Source organism: Pistacia vera, unplaced genomic scaffold, assembly GCF_008641045.1.
Source record: "Pistacia vera cultivar Batoury unplaced genomic scaffold, PisVer_v2 Contig313, whole genome shotgun sequence".
NCBI classification, from domain to species: Eukaryota; Viridiplantae; Streptophyta; class Magnoliopsida; order Sapindales; family Anacardiaceae; genus Pistacia; species Pistacia vera.
The window spans coordinates 341,790-354,314 of NW_022196128.1; the positions used below are offsets into that span (position 1 = coordinate 341,790).

The 12,525-nt window shown below is 36.2% G+C and overlaps 1 protein-coding gene across 1 annotated transcript; it reads right to left on the bottom strand.

The window, feature by feature from the left end:
- Window positions 1-9,953: 9,953 nt before the first annotated feature.
- LOC116136424 (probable leucine-rich repeat receptor-like serine/threonine-protein kinase At3g14840) lies at window positions 9,954-10,334 on the bottom strand. Its single transcript, XM_031422135.1, has one exon. The coding sequence runs from the start codon at window positions 10,332-10,334 to the stop codon at window positions 9,954-9,956; it is 381 nt and encodes a 126-aa protein (XP_031277995.1).
- Window positions 10,335-12,525: the final 2,191 nt, after the last annotated feature.

Here is a 12,525-nt window from a genome sequence, read left to right on the forward strand (position 1 = left end):
AAACAAATCCATACAAGGATTTAGTTCATACCCACATTTGGAGGCTCCTCCGAATATCTCTGATTTCACTCACAAACACTATTCAGAGCACTTGTCACTGGATACTGTTCATCAACACTGTTTACTGAATACTGTTCATTGATACTGTTCACATGATTCTTCGCTAATCGATCCAATGTAGGATCTCACTCAAAGACGTGTCCTGCCTTTCTCTCTCTCTCTCTCTCTCTCTCTCTCTCTCTCTCTCTCTCCATGTATTTCTTCTTCTCATCTCACTCCCCTCGTATGTAACACGAGGTTTTTATTTTATTGATGTAAATTAGAATATGATTTTTATAATAAAATTCTTTGTAGTGATCAAGTAGAAGAAACGAATGAGCTATGAAGATGAATAACTTGAAGACCCAAGATTAACTTTTACACCCTAGGTTGACCTACCGATTCCTCTAGGCTCGAGAATGCCATTACGCTCCCACTCATTTTCTTGTAAACAAAAGGCTCATAGTCATGATATGCAGCTATCGCAAGCATAATCCAGATGGATCTAATCATGGCAACCGGCAAAAGGTTTCTTTATAGTCAATTATGAATTTGTTTGAAACCTTTGGCGACCAGTCATGTCATATAAATATGCACCTTGCCATATATGTCAGTCTTCTTTTGAAGACCCATTTACACCCTATGGGTTTCACCCCTTCAGATGAATCCACCAGAAACCATGACTGGTTCTGGCACATGGAGTCTATCTCAGATTTTATGGCTTTAAGCCATTTAATGAAATTTAGATCTGATACAGCTTCATCGTAGGTTCTGTGTTCATTGTCTTGGTAGACTAGTACATCACTATGTTGAGTCACGAGAAAACCATATCTCTCAGGCTCATGGCGTACTCTCCCAAATCTACGTAGCTTCTATACTATCTGAGGTGCTTCACTTTGATCCACAAGTTGTGGAGTAACTTCCTCCTGATGTTCAACCATTTTATGTGGCACATCATCCTATCCTTCATCTAGTATATTTTGTGGCTCTAAAACTTCATCGAGTTCTACTTTTCTCCCACTAGTACTTCTTAGAAAAAAATCATTTTCTAGGAAGACACCAGTACGAGAGACTAAAAGTTTTACACTCTTCTGGATGGTAGAAATAGTACCTTTTGGTTTCCCTAGGATACCCCACAAAAATGCATCTCTAAGATTTCAGGCCCAGCTTGTTCGAAGTCAATTTCTTGACATAAGCTTCACAACCCCAAATCCTTATATAAGACAAGTTGGGCTTTCGGCCACTCCATTGTTTATACGGAGTCTTATCTACAGACCTTGGCGGTATACACGGTCTAGAGTGTGAGTCACAGTCTCTAGGGCATAACCCAGAATTATGTGGGTAGATCACAAAAACTCATTATGTGATGTAAATGGGTCTTCAAGAAGAAGACTGGCATGGATGGTAAGGTACATGCCTTTAGTGTGATTGCCATTCACTAAATTGCGCCGTGAGATAACTTTTCTCATACCCGAGAGTGATTAATCCTTTGTCGATCCACCATAGTCTCGATACACTTCTCAATGTAGCCAATTACTACTGTGTTGATAACTCTAAATAGAACTACGTTGGGCTAGGGTCAAACTACACCAATTGGTGCACAAGGCGCTCCGATGATCTCAAGTCTAAGGATCACATGCACCATCATCCGTTAGAGGATTTATTCCATAGACACTGGGGTTACCATCCATATGGAATCCTCTGATGGGCCTGTCTAATGAACTTGCCTCTAGCAAGCACCCATGCGTTGCACCAGGTTGTCGGCAAACAACCTTAACAAGTGAGATAAGTTACTGCCTTTCGACAGGGTCGTTCAACACTATGATGGTCTTATCGTATTATCTGTGTCCTTAGTCAAAATAATACTAGGGTTACAGACATTTCTAGAATGGTCACCATATGTGATCATAGGGTTCTCACTATCAAGATTTGAAACACTTGATACCCTCGTCACGGTTCTACCATCCTAAGGACATATATCAATACATATAATATGATTTACGTGATATAGTGGATAATGCCTTTTATTAATTAATAAACATTATTACAAAGAGTCAATTCCACAATAATTGATTGGCTCTAGGACACCTACTCCAACAATCTCCCACTTGCACTATAGCCAATCATTCATGTATTTAACATCGAATGACCCAAGGTCCCATCATGCTTCTGCTCCAATAGAAATTTCAATAGTGGGTTATAGGTATTCTGCAAATCTGCACATTCTCTTTCTGATTGACTACTCAGATCAGATTGAATCAACTAAGTAAGTGTTTGGATTACTGGTGAGACTGTGATTCCTCAGCCACAACAATGGCTCCATTGTTATCACAGTAGAACTTTACTGGATCGCCAATGCTTGGAACCACATCAAGTTCAGTAATGAACTTGTTGATCCAAACCGCCTATGTGGCTGCATTAAACAATACGATATCTTAGCATTAATTGTAGAATCCGCTACAATACTTGGCTTCAACCTCTTCCAACTCACTACAGCTCTACTAAGACAAAATATAAACCCGGATTGCAAGTGAAAATCATCTTTATTTGTTTTGGAGATTAGCATCATTGTATCTTCTTATAGAAAGCTCATCTACCCCTCCATAATCCAAGAACATATCCTTAGTCCTCTTAAAGTACTTAAAGATGTCCATTAACACTCATCAGATTGAATCAACTAAGATCAGATTGAATCAACTAAGTAAGTGTTTGGATTACTGGTGAGACCGTGATTCCTCAGCCACAACAATGGCTCCATTGTTATCGCAGTAGAACTTTACTGGATCGCCAATGCTTGGAACCACATCAAGTTCAGTAATGAACTTGTTGATCCAAACCGCCTATACGGCTACATTAAACAATACGATATCTTAGCATTAATTGTAGAATCCGCTACAATACTTAGCTTCAACCTCTTCCAACTCACTACAGCTCTACTGAGACAAAATATAAACCCGGATTGCAAGTGAAAATCATCTTTATTTGTTTTGGAGATTAGCATCATTGTATCTTCTTATAGTGAGCTCATCTACCCCTCCATAATCCAAGAACATATCTTTAGTCCTCTTCAAGTACTTAAAGATGTCTATTAACACTCATCCAGTGTTACTCACTTGGATCTGATTGATACCTTCTACAACTACTGAATGCATATAAGACATCAATCCGAGTACATGACATCACATTGTTCACTTGGATCTAATCGATATCTACTACAAATGCTCAATGCACATGAGATATTAGTCCGAGCATACAAGATGGATCCAATTGCTAAAGCATTTGGGATTCTTTTCATTCTATCTCTCTCATTGTATGGTTTAGGACACATATCCTTAGAGAGATAGATAACATATGCCACTGGAAGAAATCCTTTCTTAGATTCTTCCATACTGAATCTATTCAGTACCTTGTCCATGTACTCTGACTTAGGCTAAGCAACCTACTCGATCTACCACGATAGATCTTCATTCCGAGAATGTAAGCTGCTTCTCCTGAGTTCTTCATAGAAAAGCACTTGGATAACCAAGTCTTTACCGACTGCAAGTTCGGTATAACTTTCCTAATCATAAGTATGTCATCAACATATAACACTAGGAATGCCATTGCGCTCCCACTCACTTTCTTGTAAACACATGGCTCATCTTCATTCTTAATAAAACTGAATTCTTTTACAGCTTCATCAAAACGAATGTTCTAGCTCCTTGAATCTTACTTGAGTCCATAAATGGATCTTTGCAACTTACATACCTTCTCAGCTTGCCCATCAAGAACGTAACCATCGGGATGTGTCATATACACATCCTCTTCAAGGTTTCCATTCAGGAAAGAATCATTGACACTTATTTGCTAAATCACAGTCATGATATGTAACTATCACAAGCATAATCTGAATGGATTTAATCATGGCAACCAGCGAAACGGTTTCTTCATAGTTAATACCATGAATTTGTTTGAAACTTTTTGGCAACCAGTCGTGCCTTATAAGTATGCATCTTACCATCCATGTCAGTCTTCTTCTTGAAGACCCATTTACACTCTATAGGTTTTACCTCTTCAGGTGGTTCCACTAAAGACCATACTTGGTTCAGGTATATGGAGTCCATCTCAGATTTCATGGCTTCAAGTCATTAAACAGAATCTGGATTAGATATAGCGTCTCATAGGTTCTGGGTTCATTGTCTTGGAAGACCAGTACGTCACCATGTTGAGTCACGAGAAAACCATATCTCTCGGGCTCACGACATACTCTCCCAGATCTATGTAGCTCCTGTGTTACCTGAGGTGGTTCATTTTGATCCACAAGTTGTGGAGTAACCTCTTCCTGATGTTCAACCACTTCCTATGGCATATCATCCCGTCCTTCGTCTAATGTATCTTGTGGTACTAAAACTTCATTGAGTTTTACTTTTTCTCCAACTAATACTTCTTAGAAAAAATTCCTTTTCTAGGAAGACACCAATACGATCAACAAAAAGTTTTGTGCTCTTCTGGATGGTAGAAATAGCATCCTTTGGTCTCCTCAAGATACCCCACAAATATACTTTCGTAGGATTTTGAGCCCTGCTTGTTCGAAGTCAATTTTTTGACATAAGCTACCGTAGTCCCAAAGTGGACACAGAAAAATTATTTCTAGAAACTGAACGAATATCATAACAATCCACAAGTTCCAAGTAACAAGCCCGTAGGCAAAATCAAACAATAAGATGTTAGAGTTATGAAAGTGACTCTATTTTGGTGACAAAAATACCCCATTTGTGATTAAATTGAAGTATATTGAGACAATTAAAGAATTTATGAATTTATTCACGAAAATCGCTTCCTAATATTTTTCTTATGAATTTAACATGTTTGGAATGATTTTGGAAAGTATATGAGTTGATATTGGGTTGTGGTTTATGGATTAAGGGTGATTTTGTCTCATTTATGCTGTTTAGGGGGTAAAATATCATGTTTTAAGGGGCTGATTTTGTCACTTTTCAATTATACAGGGACTAAACAAAATTTTGCAATTTGTTCTATAAAACAAGAAGTGCAGATCGCGTGAATGGGGAGGCTGTTCACCCAGTTTTCTGGCGACCCTTCGTCTTCCTCCGGCGACGATCCATCTTCCCAAGCACCGATCCACCATCAGCCACCGCAAGCCGCCACCGCAAGCCGCCACCGTGAAACACCACACAACACCGCGACGATTCGACTTCCCACCACCCCGTCGTTTTGTCTTCCCGACCCGTTTTGGCCATTTTCTGGCGACGTTCTAGCTCCCCAACGGTAGATCTTCATACCCCATGGCCGGATCTACACTTCCCTTGCTTCAGCCGCCGCGAAAACCGCCGGAATCAGCNAAAAAAAAAAAAAAAAAGATAAAAAGACCGAATAAAATAGGGTGCATTTGGTTTATTATTTTGGATATGATTTTAAGGATAGTATTGGATAGTTGAATAGGGGAGTATTTAGAGGTAAAATTTATAAAAAAAAAAACTCCATAGGTTTGCTAATTTGATAAACACCCCAATATATTAAAATATTATAAAATGACAAAAACACCCCTACCACCAGCAGTGCCAGATTCCTGCCACCACAGCAAGAATCTAGTCGAAAAATTTTTTAAGGACACATACCGGTCGGATCTGGCGGGTATTCGATCAATATAGCCTTTTCCGGCCAGATCTTGACAGACAACGACAGTCTAGCCGTCGACGGCCACATCCAGCCTTAGATCTGATATTTTTCGGCCAGATCCACAACGATGGCCAAGATTTGGCCGTCAACGACCACCATTTCTTTGGCCATCGTTGACGGCCGGATCTGACATTTTTCGGCCAAATCAATGAATTATCGGTCATTTTCAGTGGAGTTCTGGCTATTGTGAGAGATTTTGGCTACCACCGTTGGTGGTTGTCAGAATCTGGCAAGTATTGGTGGGTAAGGGTATTTTTGTTAATTTTTAAACTTTTTTCCTAGTGGTATTTAATGAAATTAATAAACTTAAGGGGTCTAAAAAATTTAAAAAATATACTAATATTTCTAGAATAATGTGTCAAATAATATTTAAGGAATAAAATTGAGAATATGGATAAAAATAATAAGTCAAACGGAGCCATAAATTTTAGAACATGAACTTTGGAAATTTTAATATATAAAATCTTAAAATTATTGTACGGGATACGGTACAATTTCAATTATCAGTCACGGGTAGTATAGTTGTTCTCATTTGACTTCAATTCACTTAGCACATTTGGTGAAGGCATAGCCGCTTTCTTGGAAACTCGATTATTATTTATTAATACAAAATTGACCATTCTAAGGCGAAAGGCGGAAATATCTTCTTCTTACTATATTATAGATACCCCGCGCAAAGAATCTTGAGAAATAAGCATCATTATATTATATCTCACTAAAGTATTTGGATTCTAAGAAGTAAATCCATTATTTACATTCTTAAAAGAACGAGATAATATTTTTGTCTTATGAATATTCATTTGATAAACTTATTAAAATTAAGATGACCTTTGGTATGATGTATAATTTGTCTAGCTATACCCGAAGAACGTCATATGAAAGATACACACATTATTATTGAGTTATGACCTTCAATGCTATTTTCCCCGACTATGATATGACAATTGCTTAACACTTTTTAGGTGTAAATAATCAATTATGTTAAAATCTTTTCAAATTTGGTGTAAACTTACCCATAAGAGACACCTATCATTTGAGGGTTTAAATTGTAATTTCAAATTTAGGGTTTAAGTTCAAATTTAATACGCAAGAGAATTGATTTGTCTTCGTCAACGTCTACCTTTTGCTTCTCTTTAAAAGGCAAGGTGGCCCAAAATTCTTCCACTTCTAATCCCTTTGTTACGTTCGTTTCACCTTTAAAAAGTACATATTACAAAATGTCTTACTTTAAAATTGACCCACTTTATTTATTTATTTATCTATTTTTTGTCGTCTTCATTTAAGTATTTGATCCTTTACCATAATTTAAAATATATTTAGAAAATCCGGATCAGAAATCTAAGTATTTATTGATGGATTTTTATTATTTTAATTTTTGATACTCTCCTCATCTCTTAATGTTTTAACAAAAATCTTAAAATTCACTTTTTATTCTTGTCTATCCCTTATTTTACTAATAACTTAATATGGAATATTCAATCCACAAAAAGAGGAAAATATTAAAAAAAAAAAAAATTTGTAAGTATTTTTATCCACTTATGAATTCTGTGAGGCTACACTAAGTTGGGATGTCACAACATGACATTGTTTATGTACAATCGTTTTATAGTCTTCTAATGTCGTAAGATTTAGTGTCAGTGTGAAGACAATGACCCAATCAGATTTCTTTATGTACTGGTGGTGTTTTTAACTTGTTGGTAAGTTAATTTTCTTTCATGATTTTAGCGATTTTGTACAAGTGGTGTTTTTAACTTGTTTGTCAAGTTAATTTTCTTTCATACTTTTTGTGAGAGCGAACTTTACAAGTGTTATACTATCCCAATTTAGTCTTGCAACGTTGGTAAGGTTGTCGGTGGTCCAAACAAAAATTGTAAGGTTTTCTTTATGGTCCCAACAAAAGTTAGAAGGGTTTGTCTGCCACTTTTCTACCTTGCATTTTCTTTGAACCTAGTGGCAAAGATTATATATTATCATCTTCTACCTTGCATTTTCTTTGAACCTAATGCCAATGGTGGATCCAGGAATTTCACTTTGTAGGGGCAAAAAAAAAAAAAAATTAAAATCAATCATAGCCATGCTATTTTTTCATTACGATGAGCTTCAACAAAAAGTTACAAAGTACAAATAAATATCTTAAAAAACACAATTTTTGTATAAATATAACAATTTTTCTACAGTTGTCCTCGACGAGTTTTCATATTCTGAAAACGTTAAATAATCATATCATCATCAATTGTATCAAATATGTACATCTTTCTCAATATAGGTGATCAAACAATCATTCATCTATTGATTTCCTATTCGATTGCGTAACCGACTTTTCACAAGATTCATTATAAAAAAAGCCCTTTTAATGGTTGCAGTTGCAATTGGTAAAACCAATGCAATTTTCACAAGCTTATACACCAACGGATATAAGATGTCTTTTTTAAACCGAACCAAATTCTTAGCCAAATCATCAATTCTTTGTAACTCAGCAAATTCATTACAAGAACACATGTCAATAACATAAGTCTCAGCCTAGTTCTTAAGTACCATCAACTCAAGTGCAGAAAAATCAGATGGATAAAACTGGTCAAACCCATCTTCCCTCTCTCCTCTTTTTCTTTTTCCTTTACTTTTACTTCCTTTATTCTTTATGAATTTTTCTCTCTTCTTTATTTTGGGCGAACAACCCAGTTTATATATAAAACAACTTCCTTGAATTATGAAACTGTCCCAAAATTCTCTTATTCTCACCATGAGCCCACCACATCAGCATTCTGTTGTAAAAATGCCTAGATTTCTCCCCTCAGTTACATGCAAACTTAGTAGCTCTTATTCCTTTCATTTTCGCTCCTAATAATTCTTTTAAAAACTAACAGATCTCCTTGCATAATAATAAATAATCACAAAAAATATGAAATATGTATATTATGATTAAAACACAGTTTTACAAAAACAAATCCAAACTTACCGTGGAGGTCGTTCTATTCCCAAAATCTCAAAGTTCTATAGGAGCAAAATTTAAATAAATCTAAAATCGAATTTTTTTAAAAATTGAGTGGCGACTATGGTCCTCACTCGTCATTCATTGGATCTGCCACTGCCTAGTGCGTTCATTATTGTGCTCTCTGGAATTTTTCTAGAGCTTATTCATTTACTCAGGTTCCGTTTCTTTATTACTCATTTCTTTGAGTTTTGTTAAGCAAAGATTGTTTGTTTCCAGCTTCTTCTTCCTTGCGTGTTTGAGCATGAATATACCTTTGAATGTTCTCTAAATATCCTTTGAGGTTTTCTTTGTTTTTAATCAGGTTTCATATGCTTTGGTAAGCTTATAACCCTTGTTAACCATTTGTTTTGTTGAGCCTTTGTTGGAACGTGGGTTTCCTTGATGACGTTTGATGGGATTTCAAGCTATTGGAGCTGAAGTGGGTCTTCATTGTTGAACCTTAAGAGGAGCTCAATGTTATCCAAGTGTTATCATGATGAGAAACTAGCTATGGTAGTTCGAAATTCAACCAAAAGGTAAAGTTTGAAGTGTTGTTATAACAAGGAGTGTTTTATAACTGATGCTTAACTTTGACATTGTAACTGATGCTTAACTTTGGTATTGTAAATGAACTTTAATTTTTTTTCATCATAATGGATTAGCTTCGTTGGACTTGGTCCCATGGATATAGGCAAGTTGCCTAACCATATAAAAATGATTCTTGTTTTACATTATGTCATGGATGTTTAGTTTATGTTGATGATAAATAAGCCATAAGCACAAATGAACATATTTAACCCATTCCACATAAGTTTAATCAACTTGATAAAGTGAATAAGTGATAAAACATTCAAAAATAAAGGTAAGTTTAAAAATTAAATGTATGTACAATAAATTTATCAGTATGAAAATTATTAGAAAGTGTGGCTTATACAGTTTCACATAGGGACGAAAAGAAATATTCCTCTTTTTATTATTGTAAAATAAATATATATAATAATAATTATTATTATTATTATTATTATTATTCAAACCAAAAGAATAATCCACCATTTTCCATGCAACTATTATTGTATAAATATGAATTTTTCATAGAATCATCCTTTAAGTTTTATACAATTGTACATGTTTCAACTATTTTCAGTTTTGATCAACTAGAAAAATTAAAAAGGAAAAGAAAAACAAAATAAAACAAGATAATATACTTGTTTGAAGTGATAATAGCTTATCAACCAAGCGGAGAAAATTTGGACATCTCTAATAACTAGTTTCTAGTAATCAGATATTCTGAATCCAGATTGACTGGATAAAGATCAGATGCAGATGTGGAAGAACCTGTCCACAGCCCGTCGATCGACATACTCTGGATCTGGCTCTGGCTTTGGCTCGTGCTCCCTTCGTTAGATTGTTCTCTACTGTATTGATAATAGTTTCTCATTGCTTCAAGCTTGGCCTCATCCACGGAGTCACTTGAGTTTGGAATCGAGTCTGGAACAGCAGCCCTGCCTTCAAGCATGCTTACAACAGAAGACATTGTCGGCCTAACAGCAGAAGAGGTAACGGTGCACAGGAGAGCCACAATGATCATCACCATCACTTCTTTCTTGTTGAAGTCTGAGCCCAATCTTGGATCAACTAGATCCATTAAGTTTTCTTTCTCTTTTAAGACATGAACCTGAAAAGAGGATATAACGGAAGACGANCACCTACTCCAACAATCTCCCACTTGCACTATAGCCAATCATTCATGTATTTAACATCGAATGACCCAAGGTCCCATCATGCTTCTGCTCCAATAGAAATTTCAATAGTGGGTTATAGGTATTCTGCAAATCTGCACATTCTCTTTCTGATTGACTACTCAGATCAGATTGAATCAACTAAGTAAGTGTTTGGATTACTGGTGAGACTGTGATTCCTCAGCCACAACAATGGCTCCATTGTTATCACAGTAGAACTTTACTGGATCGCCAATGCTTGGAACCACATCAAGTTCAGTAATGAACTTGTTGATCCAAACCGCCTATGTGGCTGCATTAAACAATACGATATCTTAGCATTAATTGTAGAATCCGCTACAATACTTGGCTTCAACCTCTTCCAACTCACTACAGCTCTACTAAGACAAAATATAAACCCGGATTGCAAGTGAAAATCATCTTTATTTGTTTTGGAGATTAGCATCATTGTATCTTCTTATAGAAAGCTCATCTACCCCTCCATAATCCAAGAACATATCCTTAGTCCTCTTAAAGTACTTAAAGATGTCCATTAACACTCATCAGATTGAATCAACTAAGATCAGATTGAATCAACTAAGTAAGTGTTTGGATTACTGGTGAGACCGTGATTCCTCAGCCACAACAATGGCTCCATTGTTATCGCAGTAGAACTTTACTGGATCGCCAATGCTTGGAACCACATCAAGTTCAGTAATGAACTTGTTGATCCAAACCGCCTATACGGCTACATTAAACAATACGATATCTTAGCATTAATTGTAGAATCCGCTACAATACTTAGCTTCAACCTCTTCCAACTCACTACAGCTCTACTGAGACAAAATATAAACCCGGATTGCAAGTGAAAATCATCTTTATTTGTTTTGGAGATTAGCATCATTGTATCTTCTTATAGTGAGCTCATCTACCCCTCCATAATCCAAGAACATATCTTTAGTCCTCTTCAAGTACTTAAAGATGTCTATTAACACTCATCCAGTGTTACTCACTTGGATCTGATTGATACCTTCTACAACTACTGAATGCATATAAGACATCAATCCGAGTACATGACATCACATTGTTCACTTGGATCTAATCGATATCTACTACAAATGCTCAATGCACATGAGATATTAGTCCGAGCATACAAGATGGATCCAATTGCTAAAGCATTTGGGATTCTTTTCATTCTATCTCTCTCATTGTATGGTTTAGGACACATATCCTTAGAGAGATAGATAACATATGCCACTGGAAGAAATCCTTTCTTAGATTCTTCCATACTGAATCTATTCAGTACCTTGTCCATGTACTCTGACTTAGGCTAAGCAACCTACTCGATCTACCACGATAGATCTTCATTCCGAGAATGTAAGCTGCTTCTCCTGAGTTCTTCATAGAAAAGCACTTGGATAACCAAGTCTTTACCGACTGCAAGTTCGGTATAACTTTCCTAATCATAAGTATGTCATCAACATATAACACTAGGAATGCCATTGCGCTCCCACTCACTTTCTTGTAAACACATGGCTCATCTTCATTCTTAATAAAACTGAATTCTTTTACAGCTTCATCAAAACGAATGTTCTAGCTCCTTGAATCTTACTTGAGTCCATAAATGGATCTTTGCAACTTACATACCTTCTCAGCTTGCCCATCAAGAACGTAACCATCGGGATGTGTCATATACACATCCTCTTCAAGGTTTCCATTCAGGAAAGAATCATTGACACTTATTTGCTAAATCACAGTCATGATATGTAACTATCACAAGCATAATCTGAATGGATTTAATCATGGCAACCAGCGAAACGGTTTCTTCATAGTTAATACCATGAATTTGTTTGAAACTTTTTGGCAACCAGTCGTGCCTTATAAGTATGCATCTTACCATCCATGTCAGTCTTCTTCTTGAAGACCCATTTACACTCTATAGGTTTTACCTCTTCAGGTGGTTCCACTAAAGACCATACTTGGTTCAGGTATATGGAGTCCATCTCAGATTTCATGGCTTCAAGTCATTAAACAGAATCTGGATTAGATATAGCGTCTCATAGGTTCTGGGTTCATTGTCTTGGAAGACCAGTACGTCACCATGTTGAGTCACGAGAA